This window comes from Cylas formicarius, unplaced genomic scaffold (genome assembly GCF_029955315.1).
Source record: "Cylas formicarius isolate icCylForm1 unplaced genomic scaffold, icCylForm1.1 PGA_scaffold_8__14_contigs__length_24414737, whole genome shotgun sequence".
In the NCBI taxonomy this organism is placed as follows: domain Eukaryota; kingdom Metazoa; phylum Arthropoda; class Insecta; order Coleoptera; family Brentidae; genus Cylas; species Cylas formicarius.
In genome coordinates, this window is record NW_026844361.1 from 4,047,306 (window position 1) to 4,069,459 (window position 22,154).

At 38.9% G+C, this 22,154-nt stretch overlaps 1 protein-coding gene across 1 annotated transcript; it reads left to right on the forward strand.

The window, feature by feature from the left end:
• The first annotated feature begins 89 nt into the window (after positions 1–89).
• LOC132706785 (polyhomeotic-proximal chromatin protein-like) lies at positions 90–21,277 on the forward strand. The gene is made up of 3 exons (XM_060678321.1): positions 90–284; positions 13,309–13,525; positions 16,780–21,277. The coding sequence occupies exon 3, from the start codon at positions 16,906–16,908 to the stop codon at positions 20,068–20,070; it is 3,165 nt and encodes a 1,054-aa protein (XP_060534304.1). The 5' UTR covers positions 90–284; positions 13,309–13,525; positions 16,780–16,905; the 3' UTR covers positions 20,071–21,277.
• The last annotated feature ends 877 nt before the right edge of the window (positions 21,278–22,154 follow it).

Consider the following 22,154-nt stretch of genomic DNA (forward strand, 5'->3'; position numbering starts at 1 on the left):
GTAATATCTCCGCCTTCCGCCGCCAGATGCCGGCACTCGCGCGACCCCACGAACCAAAACAGGAAAAGTAAAAAAAATCAATATGGCGAAAGTGGCAGTGTGGCGTTAAATTCGGTCCGCTGTGCAAGGCTCGGCGTTAGCTGGCAACACTGTGTGGTATCGGGACCGAGACGCTGATGTGTTGTGGCATTGTTTGGGACATTTTTGAAGTTTTTTAGAGGCTTTAGTGATCGTTGTCGTGTGAATTGTGCGTCGAGTCGGCCGCAAATTTACAATCGAATGAGGTACGTAAGCAGAGCTTTTCGTTCGCGTAATTTTAAGGCGACCCGCTCCCATAACCTACGGCCGCCGCTTCGGCCATAGCTACGACGGGAATCGCTGTGCGCTGCGAAACCGGGACGGAGGCGGCTTTGGGGGTCGGGTACCACGAATCGTCGTAACGAGGTTAAATTATATTTACGGTATTATATATATTTATTGAGACGGCTATTTCCGTCGACGTGAACGACTGTTAGAGTAAGGGAAATTCCTTTTGTTTACCCGCGTGTGTCCGGTATTTTTTTTTGTATCAGTACCCGAAAACCCGTATTTGAACAAAAGTGGGCATCTCAAGGTCGTCGTACCCAGTCGGATCGGTATTCCGTCGCGGTCTACCTGCCGAGAGGACCCACCTCTCTCATACCCGTCGCGGAGAAATGGTCGTCGAAATAACAGGGAAAAAAAAGGGGGAAAACAAAGGGACGCGCCGTCCTCCGCCCCGCCGCGTTTTCTTAATCTAGACAGCGGCGTCGTAAAAGCGATTGGTCGGTTGGTTTCGAGAAAATTTGCGTATCAAATCGACGTGTTTTCGTATATAACCGAACGCGGAAATATTTTTCGGGTTAAAATACGAAAATCCGCTTCTCCCTTTCGCGTAGTCTCCCCCTCGGGGTTTCCGAGCGAGGGTTCCGCGCACAAAAGGGCTTTTATTCAGGCCCCCCTTACTTCGAGGGGTGAGAGAGCCGCGTAGGTAGATTCCAATGGCCGTTTTCCGATTTCGTACGCGTTGCGGGGGGGGAGGTCCGTCTAATAATTAGTGCGACGTTGCCGGCTCGTCGGGCGGAACGCGTGGCCCGCTCAAGGTCGCCCGCGCGGCTCAAAATGGCCGGCCAGCGTTGCCGCGCCGTGCGAAGCAATAGAAACTATTAAATCGGTCCAGCGGTGCCGGATTGTGGCGGATTTCTAACCGAGTAGGCAGCGACGATTCGTCGGCGTCGTAAAAAAAATCGCCGACGATAATTTGGCGACGCGTACTTTATCGGGCGCGCTGATTGGACGAGGCGCGCGGTTGGCCGTGGACGCGCGCACGCGCGTGTCTCGTTCGCCGACCTTATCGTAAGCGCCTCGCGATCCGAATGAGAGAGCTTGCCGGTTACGTCGCTGCTGGTGGGAGTGAGCGGCGAGGACGAAATTCGGTCGCGATGTGCGGGGCACGCGCGTTGCGCCGACCAATGGGGTGCCGGCTCGAGATCGGACGGCTTCATGGCGCGCAGGTCCCGCCCACCGCTCACTTGATTGCTCCGCGTTTCGGTGAAAGCGACCGATTTCGGTGGGATTGCGAGAGCGGCGGGTTCGATGTCGACGATCGATGTCGGTTGAAGATTTATTAATTTGTTGGCCGATTAGCGAATTGCGTATCGTGACGAAAAATGGGGTTAGACAAAACCCAAAATGTCAATCGTCCACGGTAAACATATATAAAAATTGAGAATTACGTTGACGATTTAGTAATGCCAAGTTGCCCAAGCGCGATATAAGAAAATGCGATTTTCGAATAATTATTCGTCCAAAAATTTTTAAATTATCGTAATTACGAGACTCCTAACCTTAGTTTTGCGCTCGATTTGACGTAGCTCTTTTAAAAGTGAAATCGACCCACATTTTATAATCTCGTCTTAATTAGCGTTCACAATATAGGTGAAATTGAGTAAAATGGACAAAAAAATTGCAGATGAGATCGTTACTCTTTACAGAACAATGTTTGCATGTTCAAATCTAAATTCTAAGTTTAAATCCACAGGTTGCTTGAAATTATCGTTGTTTAATTTTGAGAAGATACGACAATTTACGATTTTCTAAAAAACTTTTTTTTTGAATCTTAACAATTATGTCAAGTATAACTGTAATTAGTTTATTCTCGTTTGGTCTTGACGTTTAGATGGATTCAATAAAAAACAAAGCAGCGTCTCTATTTTTTCTTATATTTAATGGTTTTTCACCTAAAAGTTGTAAGTACATGGGTATCAGTAATACTTTGGCCTTCTACTCCTCAATATCCATAGCATTGCATAAACTTCACTTTAAACAACGCTGGTTTTGTCCGTTTTCTTTTATCTCTTCTTCTTTAGTTTTATTTTTAACATGAAAACAGAATTTCAGCAAATGGCCAGTAAAGATAGTGTATGAAACCATAAACAACTTTACTGCACTCCCCACTTTTCCATGTTCATGTTAAAAAATGGAAAATTTTCACTGCTTCACATTCACACCCTGTCTAACGAAAAGAACACCGCCGGCACATCATAGTTCCAATTAGTTACATAGTTCATAGTTACAATTTGGACCACTGACTGATAACTCAGTTTAATCGATCACTAAGTCTCAATTAGACTTTTTTGATGTCCTATTTGACCGGTGTATTCCTTTTTTCGTAAAATTTAATTTAATTCGGTATCCTATTTAAAAATATAATAAATAATAATCCACTTTCTTCAGATTGACAAAAATATAAATATACAAACTTGATAAAATCACATCTTACCATACTAAAACCTACCATACTTCTAAAAATATTTTTTATTTCATACCTAATACTAATATTTTTCATTAAGTACATTCTTATTCTAATTTAATAAGGGTATTAACAAAAAATAACATTCCAAAAAAAGATACGAAAAAGTAAATAAAAAAAAACAAGAATATTCAATATTCAAAAATTTTAGTTAAAAATTATTAATAGCTGGTATTGCTTGCCCTATTTTGAATAGCTGCACGCCCTATCTCATTTTGATCCAAATTATTCCATATTTGGATAGTATCTCCAATAAACTCATTCCAAGTGATAGGAGTTAGCAAGTTCTTGAAAACGCCTGTAGATCATGTACTAAACATTCTCAATAAGGTTAAGATCAGGACTGATTGCCGGCTAATCCATAGTTTCAATTCAATCATTAAAATAATTTTGCAACATCATTCTGGGCATCATGAGGTCGAGCATTATCTTGCTGAAACAAAAAATTGTCACCAATGTAAGGGCCAAATGGTATCACATGTTCCTGCTGGATCTCCTTTATGTACCTATCTGCTGTTAAACTGGCATTATTAATAACCACCAAATCGGTACGAGCAGTTAAAGAGATTCGTCCCCAAAACATACCAAATAATCTGGGGTTCGGATATCTTTCATTTAATATTCGATAAATTCTTATATGTCCATCTGGTGTCATCTGGTCAATGAACTCGTTCTCGGTCTTCATCCGCCCAATGGATGTGTTTTATAGCAAATTTTAACCTTGCTCTCAGATCAGATTCAGCTAGACGTCGACAAACAATATCCGTTGAAATTCTGACTCCATTTGCTTCATGTAGCTGTGTCTGCAGCAATCTTCCCATCACAAACCCTTGTCTTAAAGGAGAGACTCTCAATAAGAGTGTTAAACTGGCGTAGTTATGCGATGTCTGCCTTTTGAAGTGCTTTCTGTAACGTAAAATCACACTCTGTCGACCAAATTTCTAGATTGGCCTTCCAAAATAAACACTTTACTACACCATACCTCACAAATGTAAATTTTTACTGCAAATGGAAAAACTTACAAAAACGTATGTTATTTATCTAAATTCCAACAAAATAAAAATAAGACAAACAAACTTCGATAAAAAAAAAACAACCGTTTAAATTTGGAACGTATGATAGCTTACAATAAAAATAAATATTTTCATTTTTATATAAATTTAAAAAAATATGCGTTAATTGTGTTGAATTATAGGTATATTTTTGCCGCCACGCTTTTATGAAACACCCTACACATGTACACTGTAATGCGCCACCCTGTATTCCTACCTATAATTCCCTACGTAATTGGCGACGCCCACCGTTAAATTACGTTCTTATTCCTCTTTAACCGATTAGCCATCGAATTGGCAACCACGCACCCCACCTGCCCTCGCCACCGATCCCCAGAAAACGATGGCGTCATTCTCTCTCGACGGCCATTCCTTTTTTTCCACCCAATTCGTATGCACCTCGTATATCCACGCTCCCGTATCCTTGCATTTGCATCTGTTTGATATGCGCGCGAGTGGAGCGACGCCTATCGCGTTTCCGAGGAAGCACCGTCCATTGTTATAATAAAGTAGTGTTACGGCCATTTTTCTTACGACACGTACCGAACAGGTCACGTAACGGTGATTCGACGTCACGTCCGCCGACGTCACAGTTTCTACGGTACTTCCGGTACGCGCGACGAAATATCTTCCTAAGGCCGTTAAATACGATATGCGCATGCGCTCTAATTGATTTCAACCAGTAAGAGCATGAAGCGTTCGACAACCGATATGACCGTTGACGTTTTTTGGATAGTGTTTTCTCGGAATCCGAGCAGAAAGTACGCAAGTGCTCCAAGGATGAAAAATGGGTTTTAATTTTTCCATCAGAAGTCAGAATTTCAGAAAATCTCGGAATATTTCGCCATTTTTGACTTTGCAAGAATTTAAGTGACGGTAATTCAGCTTACGATTCGAAGGGACAGTTTTTCTCGTAAAGGTATTTACCAATTTTCTTTTTACATTATTATTCTACTTAATTTTTCAGACTTTCTTGTTTACAACGCCGAAAAAGCATCTCAATTAGCCACTGGACCCTTGTCACTCTAATAATCCACATCAGAGATACACTTCCCCACAAGTTCTCAAAGAAAGTGAGTTCCATCCTTATATTCAAAACCTTATTTAGCAACCAATTTACCCGCAACATCTTCGATCTTTCAAAGATGAAACCGGCCATCAAATCTTATTCGATCAAAATGGAATTCTTGGATGTAATCATTTCTTCTACCAAAGAAAAAACCGTCAATCCACGGAAATCTCTAAACTGACCAAACCATAGCTCTGGTCTTTATCGGTCCCCCTCCTTTAACTCCCTCCGCCTCAAACAATATATAAGCAGGTACAGAGTAGAATACAGTTGCAGCTAAATTTTGAAGAAGCCAACAGGATGACTGGCGAAACGTCAGCAATATCGGCTTATCAACAACCCACATAGAAGGAATCCAGAAGATTTGGTAATAGTTACTCTTCTGTTCACTGTTGCTGACTTTCTAAACTTTCTAGAAATACTAACATATTTTCCTTATTTGCGACCTCTATATTATTTAGTACGTCAAACCCTGTAGGATGAAATAAAGAGTGATTTTTTTAGATACTCTTTGTTGCTGGTCTGGATAGGGATTTCTGTAAGTAGAATCCAGTGGCGTAGCTAATTTTTTTCTAGAACTCAACTTGTATTTTTTTTGTTGGCTGTCTGAAAACTTCCAAAAGTATCCATCTATGACAATCGCGTGACATTTTATGACAAAGCAGGCTTAATAAGGGAGATACACCGTAAAACCATAAAAAATGGGACACACTGTTCAAATGGAGGGATCTATCACAAAAATTGACAAAATTGTGAAAAAACAATCCCCGTTCATTCCTGCAATTGATCTTGATTGGTCTTGAAGCAGTTTTTTTTTAATCTCCCGATAAATTTCATTTTGTTTCGATCTGCTATGAACTGTTTGAAAAAAAATCGCTTTTAGTTTATCTTGTTTTTTGGCTTTTCGAACCTTCGGTGCTAAAATCTTATACCTCCGTTTGATTTCAAGTATCAATGTGTCGTAGAATTCCGCTTTCAGTGAATAAAGTGTTGGCTAACTTTCGCGCGCGAACGGGTTACCTGCTTATTCTCTCAGAGACTTGTGTTTGGTTGCCTAATCATGAATCGAATATGTTTGGAAACGTTTTGGTTAGTTGGTGGTGGTTGGTAATCTATAAAATCTTTTTCAAATGTTGTTTAAGTAAGTAAGTGTGCTACAATATATGTTTTGATTTAGATTTTTTAGAGTAAATTTGAATTTTGGATGCAAATTTATTCCGTTTGGTGATTTCGGCAACCCAGCAAACTCACTTGGAATTTTAAAGGTTATAAGAGTAAGGTTGCTATTAAAAAAAATAAAAATAATAATAAAATTACTTGAAAGTGAAAGAGAAGAAATTGAGACATAAAATTTATAAAATTTCTCTTTATCAATTTAACGCTGACTCTGACAATACCACCCATCCACTTTTTCAAAACTGTTATTAAGTTTTTTTTTTTACTTTAATACTTTTGGAATACGAAAATTTGTCCACGTGAACTAAAAATAATTTTCGAAAATCGGCAAAATCCTTAAAATCATTTGCAAATTTGTGGAATCTTATGGTTACAATAGTTCACGTTATGCGTTGAGAGACAATTATTAGGCGATTAGGCCACTTTTTGTTTGAAAGGCTTCTTTAAACAACCCAATTGTCGATATTGGTCAAACGAAAAAATATATTCAAAATTTAAATGTATTGGTTGAAATAATTGATGGATGGATAGGGCCTTTATTTATCAATGACATTCTCACCGGCGAAAAATGAAGACGAAAATTATCCCTAACAAGCATTGCTACATCCGAACGTCAGAAATGGCGAGATAGGGATGATTTCAACGTTATACACAAATTGTAAGAGAGTGCCTGAATCAAATGTTTCCAAATCGGTGGATCGGACAAAGAGCGACTATCGAGTGGCCGCCTCGTTCGCCACATTTAAATCCCCTAGACTTTTTTCTAACAAAAGTCTAACTGAGAGTCGAAATGCTCTTCAAAACACTGTCTGTTTGGGCATTTATTAAAATAGGATCTTTTTTCTTAGCTTTTAAATACTGTTACATGAAAAATAGTTAAAAAAAACATACCCTGTATATTGGCGCTACTTTTGACTAACCCTTTATATAAACAAGTGGTTTGCTGAAAAGGTTGTCGTTTTAAGTTTTGTTTTCTTTCTCCTGGAAACTTTTGGACTCAGTTGACTTTTCCCCCGTAACCTTCACAAAAATAAAAATAAAAAAATATACCAGAAAAATTGCAATTTGTTATTTATTTAATGCTATTTATTTAATTTGACATTATCATATTAATATATGATATTCATCGATATTATTATATTAGTTATTATTATATATTATATTAATAATGAAAAGATTCCTAGCAATTTTTTGAAAGTTTTACTAAAAGCCCCCCAAAGTTGGGGACCTCGGCCATATTTTTCGACATTTTCTTTAACAACTGCATATCTAAAACGCGTCAAAGACAAAGCGAAGTAAGAAAAAAAAAAGGACTCCTCGTACCGGAGGGGACGAATCCGACCCCACGTATTCGAGGTTGCACGCGGCCCCCGGCGGTAATAAGGGCGAAAGCGTCGGGGGAGAGGCACCCCATCGCGCGGTAAATCTTCCTCTCCACCTCTGAGTTTCGTGCATGCACTCCTCCCCCCCGCGGTACCCCTCGCGCGCCAAAATTGCGTTTAAAGGGGGAGAGATCGTTGCATTCTCTCTCCCTCTCGCTCTCTAGCGTCTCTTTGTTATTTGGGCCGTCGTTGCCCGACCGTTCTATCTGCTTCAATGGCACTTATACCGGCTGGCGGAAGACAACAAACCGAAGCAAATTTTACATAATATATTTTTTTAATAATTGTAAAAAATAAAATTAATAATAATCTTACATCTATTTCAGAGAGATAATCGTTTATTTGTTCAAATTATGACAAAAGAAAAACAAAAAAAAGTGTTTAAAAAATAAAAGCATTTCCATTCATTTATGTAACGGATGTCAATAAAATTACTATCCAAGCGATAACTCTGTTAAAAAAAAATTGATTAAATTTAGAGATGTTATTTCCCGTTGTTGAAATTTTTTTTCTAAAATCGTAGAACAAGTAATGAAAAAAAAAAGAATAGTTTGTTTTTTCACAAAATACGATTTGTTAAATCTCCATCTTACAGGCACAATAATAAGTTTTGCGGATAACACAGTTTTATTTATTTATGAATTGGTACCAACCTAACAAATTGACTTCAAACAAAATACATGCCTTTGTCAAGTTACGAAAATAACCTTTTAAAAATAGGAAGCTTAAAATTTGATGGTTCTGACATACCAGCAGCGACATCTTCGCTGGGATGTGCTTATAAATTATATAAATTATGAAGTAAACAAATTAAGAGAGCTTCTGACAAACTTTACGTATTTAAGTTTTAATTTGTTTTTGATTCAAAGTCATTCGACCTACGCAAACTTAACCTAATACAAAAATTATGTATGGTAAAGATAGCTGCCATCAAACAACCGCTTTATTTTCGGATAGCAATCTTCTGCATATAAGACAATTGTACCGTCACGAAATTTTAAAAAAAAATATGAAAAAGGATGAATTAATATAAGCCTTACTTCAAACCACTAGACAGTGATATAAATTTATGCTTTGTATTTTTTATGTCTTTGACAAAATAAACGTTTGTATTATATGTGGGAAATATTGTTTATCTTTTTTCAATAGCTGTAATAGTTTTGGAGTTTTGGGTTGTAAAAATTTCAATATGTCATTTTTTCTCAGTCAATTTAAATGGAAGAAAAACATATTTTTACCTAAAATTTTGACGGATTTTTATAGAAAACCATTTGATAATATGAAAAAAAAAATACTTTGGCGTTTACCGGAAATGCACTGAAGATGGGACTTTGTAGTACTATCCCGCAAAAACTTCCTAAACTTTCTATTTTCGATGATCAGTTTAGAATAATTACGAATAATTATTAATTTTGAAGTCAAACTAAATTCACCACCAAAACAATATTTAAAATGGCCGTGACAACGACTGTATGGCTGCTGAAACATAATTAGAAAATGTTGACAGTTAGTTTGTATTGCAATTTGTTGGTGCCTTATTTTACGAAAGAACATCAAATCGACAGGTTGCCTATTTACGGTGAACTAGAAAAAAAAACGAAAGGTAGCTAAACGCATTTATCTGCAGCTGTCCCTAGCAAGTAGTATTTTCCTTGGTTTGAGCGTCATTTGAAAAATGAAAATCATCAAGAACCTGAAAATATTGAAAACAATTTTATTGTGAGTGAAGCAACCGAAATAAAAGTGCTCAAAAAGTGCAAAACATGCTGCTTGAAAAAAATGTAGTTAGTTTTAGGGTTTTAAATCCTTTAAATATCAACTACACCACATGGTGGTTGAGGGCAACTTTCGTAGAAAAATGGACGTTCGTAACTGGTACGCTTAAAAACAGCATTCCTTATTTAACAGAAATAATTCAAGGTATTGGTTTAGGAACAGTTCATATTTAATGAGAGTTTGAGCCTTCCTAGACAGGGTAGGAGTCAATGTTTGACTTGAGGTTTTAAGAGATCGTTTTATTGCACCACTTTTTTTTTTTTCGAACTGTATCTGGGATTTATGTAATAACCAAGTTCCTTAATGAATTACCAAGTAAATTAAATAAATAACTTCATCAAAAACTAATAAACCACTTTTTCTATATCTTTTTCAAAAACAGTGGTCGCTAGTTAATTATAGATAAAAATAGGTATAAGTTCAAATAAACGATATTGTTAAACGATATATTTTAAAATTACATTGTGATGATACTTTTTCATAATTGTGCTTTTCTTAGCCCTTAAGTTTGCAGGTTAGGTGGAAGAACAGGTTAGTGATACTTCACTGAACTGAACCTCGCCTTGTTCTAAATTGATTTGTTTTTTTTTATTATTAACTTGTTGATTATTGAGCTTTATTATTATTATGTTAGCTAAATATCAAGCGAAAAAAATTGGCGAAAACTAGAGAACTAATGGCCCGGTAAGGTGGCCGAGCAGATCACCCGATCCTACATCATTGGACTTTTTTTTTACTGGAGCCACATTAAAGAAAAGTTGTATGATACGCCACCTCAAAATCAGACTGGTCTTATAAATAAAATTTTGAACCATAATATTTGCAAAACTATTAGAGCTATCAAAAAATGATATTTGGATTTACCCGTAGAATACAAAAATATGCAGGGTGTTTTGTTTAAAATAATAAACTTGATGAGTGCTATTCAATAGTTTTGTGTGTCATACTTTATATAACTTCAAGAGTTCAAAGTTTTTTTTTCTTACTTGCTTTGACAAGTTTCAATGATGAACGACATTTTTTCTCAAAACTTTTTTATTTTGCTACATGGTCTTCTTGTAATTACATACTATTCACTTCTCCCAGCGATGCTCCCATCTCTCTAACCCTTCCAATGGTATCCAGCGTTTTTCTCAGCAAAATAATTGTTCACGAAGCCGATTGCCTCCTCATTTGACGAAAATCTTTTTCCTCTGAGCGCAGTTTTCAGATGAGGGAACAAAAAGAAGTCGCTTGGGGCTAGATCTGCGGTTCAAACCGTAATTTTTTTTAATAAATGTGGCCGTTTTTTCGCAATTTCTGTCCTCAGCTTGTCAAGTAATGATACGTAGTATGCTCCTGAAATAGATTTTACTTTTTGAAAGTAATCCATTAAGATGACTCTGTGGCTATCCCAAAAAACAACCGCTATCTCTTTCCCAGCAGAAAAAATAGTTTTTTTTTCCCCTTCGCAGTCCACTGTTTTGAGTGTATTTTTGATTTGGGAGTATAATGCTTTATCCAAGTTTCATCTACAGTAATTAATCGTTGGAAATCTTAACTTTTCATTTGTGACGAACACGTACTTCGGATTTTCATAATCTCTGATCTCTCTCACTTTAATTCGACGGTCGTTTAACACCATTTGATGAACTTTGGCAATATTATCGTGCTTAGTTTTTGGACATTTCAAACTTCATCATCTCCTAAGGTCTTACGACCACGTTTAAACTAGTGCCGTCATCTTCGGGGTGAGGTAGGGAAACTTTTCCCGATTTCAGAACAAACTAGTTTGCGCTAGGCCAAATCAATTATTATATTATTATTAATATATTATAAGATATGAAACTAGAAAAGCAGCAAAAACTAATCAAAATTGATCCAAACGTAGTTGATCGTAAGCCAAATGCGAAAATTACATATATGATTATAGTTTTGGTTAATTTGGTTAGATTTTCCTCCGTACGTTCTAACGAATGAACCACTCGACTAGGCTCTTATAAACTGATTTGGTCTCGGACAAACTAGTTTAATCTGAAATCGGGTTTGGTCGATAACATACAAATTAAAAGCCGGGATACAAAATTACAATATAACTGCAAATATACTGCAAATATTAAATTTGATTTATTGTTATCGCTAAAGAATTCAGTCAATGCGAAACATAGTTTTGAATTATTCTTATCGTTTTTTTTCTCTCAGGTAAAAGGTTTGATTTATACCTAGTTACATAATCATGTTTGTGTAACTAGTCAATCAACAAATACCTGTTTTTAAACAGAAACATTAAGAATCCAGTGCGTACATGCCAGCAAGTGTCACAATACTATTTTCCACGCGATAGCTAATTCCAAATATTGAAGGCATGGTAAGCCATCGGTTCATATTACTAGGATTTATCTTCAGAGCTTAGCAGTATTTTGCTAAGCTACAGTTTGGCCTCCAATCAAGCCTTTCATAAGCCTAGAAAGGAAATATACTTTGTTGTATTCATTTCCACGCCATTATATGTAAATCTCAGTAACTGGTCTGTGGGGTTGCCAAAGCCATTGTGTTTTAGGCATATTTAAAAGAAGCAGATCGAAGGATTTTATTATTTTTGAACGGGTTAGCAATGAAGAATTCATAATTTAGAATCCAATTTGCGTGTTAGTTTATAAAACGTTTTCCAGAGAAAACTTGATTTTAAGGGCTGCTATTTTTGGGGTAATTTTGAAATAAAGTGAAATATCTTAATTATGTTTTTAATATATACAGCTATAACGTGTTACGGTTACATTTCAAAACTATATCATGTTTAAAAAGTTCCTATTTGTCTTTTTTTCATTTCATTTCATAATTAATATATTTCATAATTAATGTATTGTTTGACATTTCGCTAGATTTGCATTGTATTTTTAACGGTTAGTTATCGGCAGGCAAATTAAAACAAAGGGTTATTGGTGTAACCACGCTTTTACCAGCAGTTGACTAAGAGCTGGTGTTTAATCAAATGTTTAATATTCCGTGGTCTGATACCGACTTCAATTTTATCTTTAACCTGACGATAACAGGAGAAGTTCTGTCGAGAAGGCGCTGTCGGAAATCTTATATTTTCCTATGTGGAATTTGTCCATCGGAATATATCGAATTTATCTTGGGCAGTTTAAATCCGTAGCGACCTATTTAGCTGATTATTTTTGGCAATCGACGTCCTGGTCGGATTTCAGTTGACAGAACTTCGAAACCCCCAAACAACATCGTGCGAAGCTAGCACGTATCAAACGGACACCCTTTATAATCTATTTTGAAAATATCACATCGAGTACATATCGCATTGAGATAGAGGGCCATAGCTTTAAGTCTCCATTTATAGATTTTATTTTCAAATGTCAAACTTTATTATGACGGATATGTAACTGCAAATATTTGCAATAATAATAATAATAATAATAATATTAATAATATTAAAAATAATAATAAAATAACAATAATATTTTTAACTATCCAGTCTTTTACAAGTTTTTTCAAAAGCTGAAATTTTTGTATATCGTGTATACTGTGTATAGGTGAAGAGTTGTAGACTCTTGGTGCGACAGGACGTTGCGAAGCAGTTTTTGATACCAAGACAAATTCATAGTTAATCTTCATTATTGTTGAGTCATTTTTTATTCTGTTGCAACTTAATTTTTGCTTTACCTTTAAACAACTTCCAATATTTCCGTTTCTTGGAAAAATAGGTCTGTGGGGTTGTTTCTTCTTTTACTATATATTATTTTCAACAACCAAGAAGCTTCCGTTTCAAAAATTTTTAATAACTTGACCAGTACGATATCATGAGTGGGTGTTCTAAATACATCATCACCACGTAACTTAAATTTTATATTAAGTATATATATTAGCATATGGCTTTTAAACAGTGTAAATCGGACCGTGCATAGTTTAAACAGTTTCTGAGGGTGTCAAAACAGAGTTTTGGTGAAATAGTGAGAAATTCCGAAGTGTTTCCAAAGTGTTATCTATAAATCTATATAATATCTATATAAAAATTCTGATTTGTTGCAGAGTACGGTTCTGGCCGCACCAAACTGATTTCGTAATTTGGTTGGCAAATTGGACATTAAAACTGTTGCCCGAGAGCTCGAGGACCAGCTGATTGGGTGTGCGGCCATCAAAAAGGTTGAGACGAAATCCCAGGGTCAGTGGTTCGGTTACCTGCGTGTTCGGTGGTTCTCGATCGGTATACCGTTAACGGAGGAAGAGGACAGACCCGTGAACAGAGGTAAGAGCCGTGAATATCGAGCGTAATGGCGAAAAACACGAATTTTTGCTTTTTAATTCGTAATTTCTCGGGCATATGGCAATAAAAACCGATCTAACCGATATAGCGAATGAATGAATAATAACAAAATAATAAATTTTTCGCGACTATTTAGTAGAAAGGTGGGTGTATGTATGCTAATTAATTGGATTGTAGCTAACAAACAGCAACTAACCTCAAATAATTTAAGAATAATAAGTACTTTCAAGTGCTTGGGTTCAAGATTGCTTAATGTAGTGTAATATTAATAATGCAGACTTTCCTTTCGAATTTTTAATTCATTTTACTACTAGATATATACGCTTATATGATTTTCCTTCAACTTAAGAACTGAGTATAGTTTTTCATTTGATTTAACATTGTCCAACCCAATTTGTTTTGAAAGGTATAAAATTGTTAGCTTCAAATTTCGGACATAAACACGCCTATGTTTGCAGGGAACAGAAAAAAAAGTTTTGGTTCAATTTCTTAGAAAAATTACTACTAGTTTTTCACTGACAATAAATTCAAGAAGCAGTTGATGAATTTCTTTATGAAGCAAACAATTCAACCAAATCATAGAATTTGGAGGTTATGTTTCACTATCTTTATTGTTGTTTATTCATAACAATGTAAGCTAATTTGTTCTACAGTAAAAATAACAATTGTAGACGAAATAAAAAATGAAGACAGGTTAAAATTGTTTTTAAAAACGACTCTGGGCAGTTGAAACAATGAAGGTTTTTACCCGGAGGTGAAACTTATCAAAGTCTAATATAAGCTTCCCCTAGAGCTAAGAAAAAATGTTTTTATTGTATTATGACGCAAATTAGATCAAGATCAAGTATATCGATAAAAGAAATTCCTATAACATCGGTTACACCTGCGCGGGTCTATTTAAATATTTATATCTATATATTATACTATATATTAATAAATTATATTTTATTGCGCATTGGTAAATAAATTTGGAAACATTTTTTAAATATTTTGTTAGCCAATAACTTGAAAAGAATGATTAATAATCAATTAACTTTAGACTTTGATCCCAGTAAAAAATAATAGTAACAGTTACAGAAAAAAAAATCATCATCTACGTCGACCAGAATGACCATCTTTGTGCGAAAAATTATAAGCATTTATATGTTCTTCAATGTTGCAAATACCTTTCCATTTACAATAGAAACCATTGTTTGAGATGGAAATCTGATGAAGTGGTTTATTAATATTCCCTTCTGAAGTGATTGTAGAAAAATATTTATTAGAACACCTTGGAAATTTGCAAGAATATTAAAATGGACACTCATATGAAAAAAAAAATACAATTTGATAAGGGTGCCGATAATAATAGTGCGAAGTGGAAGGTTTACAGACATCAACTAACCTAAACTAATATCTAACACCACTTACTATACGCAGAAACTGTTGCGGACACCATGGGTATGATTTCCTATTTGAAACAGTTTGTTGAAAACAAACAAAATGGCAATAGCGGATTCTAACCCCTTTTTTAGACCTTGTGGTCAATTCCACACAAAGAGATTGTGTAATCTGTAAAAAAATGCTTAAATAAATAACTATTTAATGCAGCCCTAAAATCAGGAAAACTTTCAGTATATTGCTATTAGCCTTGACTTCCAAGTAGTAGCCAGCATTTTAACGAGGACAGGTTAGGTATGGTCTGTTCATAGATATAAGAAAGTGACTAATTGCTTTTGAATGGGATTATCCAAGGGTGGTCATTAACATACAATGCAACAAGATTATTACCTAAAGTTTCGGAATTTAAATTCAGGTAAAATTGTGGTCCGTCATAGAAAATAATTGTAAATCTACCTGTGTTTAATATTCTTTGGTTTGGTATACTACTTAGTTTAAGTTTATTAGTAATCATTCTTATTTCATCTGTAATACAGCGTGTGCGAATTATACAAAATATGTGTGAGTCTAGTGTATTTCAGGAGATGCTCCCGCCCAAATGTAGAAAACACTATTCTATTGAGACTAAGGAAGTTATAAACAATGTTTATTTGACTCTCATTGAACGTGGTGCCAGCAAGCAAGCATCTTTAGAAGAAACGGCCAGTTTAGTATCCTTCCTAACAAAACCCCAAATAATTACATTCTAAGTAAAGTACGGACCTGTTCGGCCATATTTCATTCTTACAGCTTGCCCGGGTCTTTCGTTAATTCATATCAGTTAGTCACTTTCTTATAACTATGAACAGACTTTACCTCGGAGTTTGGACCAAAGAGTGAGATAGTTAAACTTTCTTTTGTATGTTGACTTAATTAACGAATTGGTACTATCGGTTTATTAGATCCTCTTTAAGACAATTTGAAAGTCGGAGTTGTTACATATTTTGAATTACTTTAAACCTGATCTATCTTACTTATCTGTGATGACTACAATAATAAATAATATCATCTTCTAGAGTGTTTTCATTCACGACTTGATTAAAAGTATTGGATCTCACGAATTAACCAGTCTCATGTTCGAACAGCTCGTGTGCTAGCACGTAGTAGTGGAATAAGCGGAATAAGGGCAAAAATCAGTTTATATTTAATTAATCCCACTAAATAAAAAAATCTTTGTCTTAATATTAACATTTTAAATAACGGAAGTAAAATATTTTAATATTTTAAAACCATTTGTTTCACAGCAAATAAAATTCCGTAAAGTTTGTCTTATCGATAACTAAAGCTAAAACTCAACGACATCACCAGTGCTTCTGCATTTAGGACCTATTTTTCTTTTTAATAGACAGCTCTTACCCATATAGTGATCAAAACAATGTACCCGGTCTTCTAAATGGTCACTGCAAAAAATCAAGTCCACTAAGCACTAAAATATTTGCAATCCAACACTTCCAGGAATCATAAGAAACATCCCACCCAATTGAAAATCAACAAATGGCAATGGTAGCGCCAGCATTTGTACCGTACCGATCAGCCAACAATACTAACTCTGTATATGTGTCACTTCTTAAAAAAAAGTTACTTATAGCGCCATCTTTCAGCATGGCGGACATTAATATGAGACCTACATAGTGAGAACACCAGACATTACTGATCTCGAGATAACCAATGATCGAGGTGTATACTTTCGTAAAATTCGATTTCAAATTTTTGCTTTTCTTACTCATCTAATTGGTACCTTATGTGGGATTCGATTTTGTATTACTATTGTATTTCGTATTGTTTTTTTTAAATGCAACTTTTTCGTCTGTCAAAAGGTTTCTCTTTCTCTCCTTGTCGAATCACCTGTGATCGTTTCTTCGCGTCCGACCAAGTGGGAACCAAAGTCAACACAGATGGGTACCGGGCAGAACAGGCCATTTCATCGAATCAAGAAGTGAAAAATGTACTCGAATCAGGACACGTCGTCGTCACAGCAGGATAACGACAATAACGCGGACAACCAGCAGGGCTCCCGCTCGCTCCAGCGTCTGGAGACGTTAGCCCAGAAAGCGGGCATCCACGACATTTCGGCCGAGGACTGCAAGTACGATGTCGCGAACACTCTCCTAGACTTGGACCGTACCAACTTAGAAGGAATGTCAGCCACGATGTCGGACATCAACAAACAACAGCAACAACAGCAGCAGCAGCAGCAGATGGTGAATGCAAACGCACAAGCCGTCCAGCAGCAACAACAACAAAACCAACAAGACCAGCAGCAACAGATGCAGCAGCAACAGCAACAACAGCAGATACAGCAGCAACAGCAACAGCACATGGTATCGACGCAGGGCGCTCACATCCAGCAGGTGACGGTGAACGCGCAGGGTCAACAGTGCATCCAAGCGCAGCCACAGGAGCAGCACCAGTCGCCGATGCACCAGCAGGTGGCGCAGCAGGGTCAGCAGGTACAGATCCAAACACAAAGCGGACAAGTGCTGGCGGCGACCGCTCAGTCCGGCAGCACCACGATTACGACTATGTCGCCGCTCCAGCAAGGCCAGCAGCCCGCTCACCCTCAGCAGGTCGACTGGAGCCACGGCAGGGTGCAGGTGATACAGCAGTCGGCTCAAAACCCGATGTACCTGCAGCAGCTGTACAACGCGCAAGGCCAGATCTTAATGCCCGGCAACATAGCGTTGCATCAGAGCACTTTGAATCCCCAGCAGATCCAGGTCATCACGAAACCGTTTCAAGGGAACCAATTGGCGCCTCACATGCTGACCGCGACCCAGGGCAAGCAGATGTTGCAAGGGAGCCAGGCCGTAACCTTCCCGGGCTACACGACCATTCCGACGATACCGACCACGCAGAATCAGCAGACGATCGTGTTCAGTCAGTTGGGCGTGATCAATCCGCAGGCGAACATCCTGCCGAACCACTCGGCCCAAGGGAACGGTCAAGTCGCGCAGCAGAAGCCGCAGGAGATGCACAAAGTGTTGAGCGGACAAAAAGTGCAGATGCAAAAGGTTGCGGGAGGGACCGGAGCCGTGGCGCAGGCCCAGCAGCAGGGTCAGTGCGTGCAGGTGTCCCAAGCGATGATCGGGACGCAACCCACGGCCCAGATCATCAGCCCTATTCAGCCCGGCGGCCAACCGATGCAGTTCGCTTCGCCGTGGCAGTTCACCAACGGTATTCAGCAGGTATGGGCGAACAACGGACAAGCGTTGTTGGCGCCCAACCCGATATTCATCAGGAGTCCGCAATCGGACACGTCCAACATGTTCATACAACAGAACCCGCATACGGGTACGATCCAGGCGGCGCAACAGAACCCGACGATCGCCGCGCAAGGTACCGTCCAGCAAATTGCGAAGGCGAGGCCGGCCAACGAGAACATTCAGCCGAAGCAGACGACCAATCGTCCGTTGAACATTTTGCCGTCGAACGCGGCAACGATCCGCCCCGCTAGTTCCGTATCGACCCAGACGATAGGGGCGCAGACGCCGGCCTCCATGGGCGGGAAACCGGTCACCAAGATCAGGACCAAAACGCCGCAGATAAGGTCGCCGGCACCGAAAGCGGACGCGGCCAATCAGACGCAGCTCAAGTCGTACACGAACCTCCAGCAGCACCACATAGTTGGCAACAGGATGCTGGTGATGAACACGTCGACTGGGATGACGACCGCTATAAATCCGGGCTCGCCGATGACGCCTGAGAAGCAGCAACAGATGGTGAATCAGCAGAACAAGGCCCAGCAGCAGCAGCAACAACAGCAGCAGCAAGCGGCCGGTCAACAGAGACTGCAGCAGCAGCAGACGATGCAGCAGTATCAGATACAGCAGAACCAGCAAATCCAGAATAAGCCAATGATGACGGTACAGACGGTGCAAGGTATACCGCAGCAGCAGCTGCAGATCGGCGGCGACCGCTCCATCATGCCGGTGGTGTCGATGGCGGGGACCAACCAGCAGCAGCAGCAGCAGATCCAGCAACAGCTGCAGCACGGGATTCCGTTACAGCCGAACCTCGCTGTCACGCAGCAGGCGATGCAGATGAACATGCAGCAGATTCATCCGCAGATCAACCAGATGGCGCCGGCAGGCGCCATCCTCACGGGTTCCCTACAGGGAGGCGGCGGCGGTATGAACCCGGTGATGGCGAGCGCTGGTCAGCAGATGCAGCCGCTGCAGCAGATCGCGGTGCCGGTATCGCAGCTGCAGCAGGTGCCGTTGCCGCCGGCGGTGCCGCCTATAGTGAAAGAAGAGTCGGCGGGCGTGGCCGACGCCGTACCCGCGGTGATGCCGGCCACGGTGCCGATGACAGACGTAAAGGAAAACGGCGGAGGAGATTCTTCGTTCGGCGATAAGGAGGCGGCGCCCGCGGGCGGCGACGTCAAGGTCGCGGAGATCGACTCCTCGACCGCCTCCCAGGCTCCCGCGGCCGACACCAACGAGACGACGACGGTTCAGGTGGCGGCCATCGCCGAGGAGGTGAAGGAGAGGTGTCCGCCCAAGGCGATGGTCAAGCCGCAGGTATTGACGCACGTCATCGAGGACTTCGTCATACAAGAGTCGTCGGAGCCTTTTCCGATCACGCGGAGCAGCCTGATCGGCGACTTGAAGCCTAATCAGACGGCGGACGGCAAAGACTTCGACGAGCCGCCGCGCAAGAAGCAAAATCTGGACAAGGAGGAGACGGCCAAGTGCGAGGCCTGCGGCATCGTCGATCACAAGTCCAAGTTCAAGAAGAACAAGCGTTTCTGTTCGGCAGCGTGCGGCAAAAAGGACAAGAAGAAATGGGCGAAAGAGGAGGGTATGGAGGTGGACGGGGAGTCGGGCACGGAGAGTAGCGGGTCTGCGGTGCAGAACGACGACGACGGCCCCAAGGTGGACCCAATGAAGTGGACAGTCCAGGAAGTGTTCAAGTTCATCAAGAACCTGCCCGGGTGCTCGGAGTACGCGGAGGATTTCCTCATCCAGGAGATCGACGGACAAGCACTTATGCTGCTCAAGGAGGACCACCTGATGACGGCGATGGCGATGAAGCTGGGTCCAGCGTTGAAGATCGTCGCCAAAATCGACGACATGCGGATAGACAAGGAGCCGCCGAAGCAGAACTAAAAACTGTGTGACGTGTCGACAGTGAGTACTTAAAAACTGTCGGGAACCGGAGGTCGACGTACAAAATGACACTATTACGATTTAAGTATATATAATTACGCAACGTTCTCTTTATAACTACTATTATTATTTACACAGCATACTGCCACTAAGTACGTTTAATGTTTAAGTGTAACTTTATTCTGATTAGGTCGCTAGGTGTAGGTTGACGCGCGCGAGAGACTCCGACTCCGGCATCAAGTTCCTCGAGACTGTTTGAACCTGTGATATTAATGTAAGCGCGTAAAATCAATTCTCGTATCGCTAAGTCGACGCCAAATTATATTTATTGGTATTCGTATTTATTTGCAAAATTTCTACGATTTCGGGCGGCCACGGATAGTTCGTTCGTTTTTTTTTTCGCTCCTGCGAAATCGGACGTGCATCGCGAGCATTGTAAAGAAGAAAATGTATACCCATTAAGAATTCTCAAAGTAATTAAATATACATTGTGTATAAATCCAAACATTTGATAAATTTATTTTCCTCTAATTCCTAGGATATTATCATTTATTTATAATTCATTAGTGCAACTGCAACTGAAGGCACAAGGCAGGCTGACTAACTAAACTAAATTTAAAAAAAAAAAAAAAACTAAATAAATTGGTCCTTCGAGCCGGATCTCTTGTTTATGCTTCTTCAATTATATATTTTATAATTTTAGACTTAGGTGAAGAAAATCCATTTAACACAATTAAATTAAAACAAAAAATGTTCAGATTGTCACAGTTATTTATTGGTTTGGGCAGTTGTTTCGGGAACACCGTGCCTTTATCAAATACAAAATATGAAAATATTCTGACATCTAATAAGATCTACTAATAGATTCGAATATCTTATTATTATTTACACTTATTATGGACCTTTTATAACAGCACCATCAGACTTTGCAAATGAGATCCCAAAAAGATAGGTTATCAAAAATTAGCTCGAACTATTCAACAAAATTCCTCCTTTCCAGTTCTAGTTTCCTTTGACGTTCAAAATCTATTTCCTAGCATTCTACTGATTGACGTAATAAAGGTAATAGACAAGATTGACACTCATATCATAAAACAAGACTTGTTAGATACTTTAGTTTAATAGTTTGTTAAGACCAAAATTATTTTGAATTTAATGGTCAGTTTTATATTGCTAAAGAAGGATTAATTATCGGAAACCCACTCAGTCCGCTACTTGCAGAAATTTTCATGGACAATGTAGAAAATATACATATTATGTTATTGCTTGTTTCATTTTCATTGGAACGGAAAGATAACTATAGTCCTCTTTGAATCATAACCTTCATGCATAACCGTATAAAATTTACCATAAAGACGGAACTAAATAACTCTTTCTGAACTTAAATATAACTAAATTACAGAGCAAATTAGATTTTTCTACTCCCGTTTGTAATATATCTAATTACGCACCGATCTAGCGTGCGGGAAGCGCCACTTTACCACCTCAGTTTCGTTTTCTACGAATCCGAGCCACTTCGGACATTTCCGGGATTTTACCGCACAGGTTTGCGAGCAATCGGATGTTTTCGGAGATATTTCCCACGCTTTTAATTTTGACGTTTGTCAATTCTGACCGTCATGTCAGTGAACGTATTCGTGTTGTTTTGCAAAAATGTTCCTAAAAACTAACGGTCGTAGAAAAAGTATAGTGTGCAACACGTTCGGTAAACTTTTTAACTCACTCGTTTATTAAACACTCGTTCCGCTCGTATCAAATAAACTGGTGAGTCAAATGCTGTTTGCATAATACACTATTTTCCATTTACCATAAATCCCCACACGGACTTTTTCCTCTTCCCAAAAGATAAGAAACCCATCAAAGCAAGGGGTTTGTAATGATTGAGGAGATAAAGAAAAAATCGCTGGAAGAACTCTAGGCCTCTGGTAAGCACTTTCTGGTATAGAAAGTGCTTAACGACATTAAAGTATCAGTCTGGGTGCGTAGGTTTTCTATAAACAGAATGACCCAATATTAGGTCTGATTTTCTAATGATAATAACATCTAAGATAATTTTGATTTTAGATGGAAGGTCTCGAGGGCTT

Bases quoted from the DNA above. Each gene is read 5' to 3' on its own strand.
- LOC132706785 (XM_060678321.1), top strand. From the start codon at position 16,906: ATGTACTCGAATCAGGACACGTCGTCGTCACAGCAGGATAACGACAAT.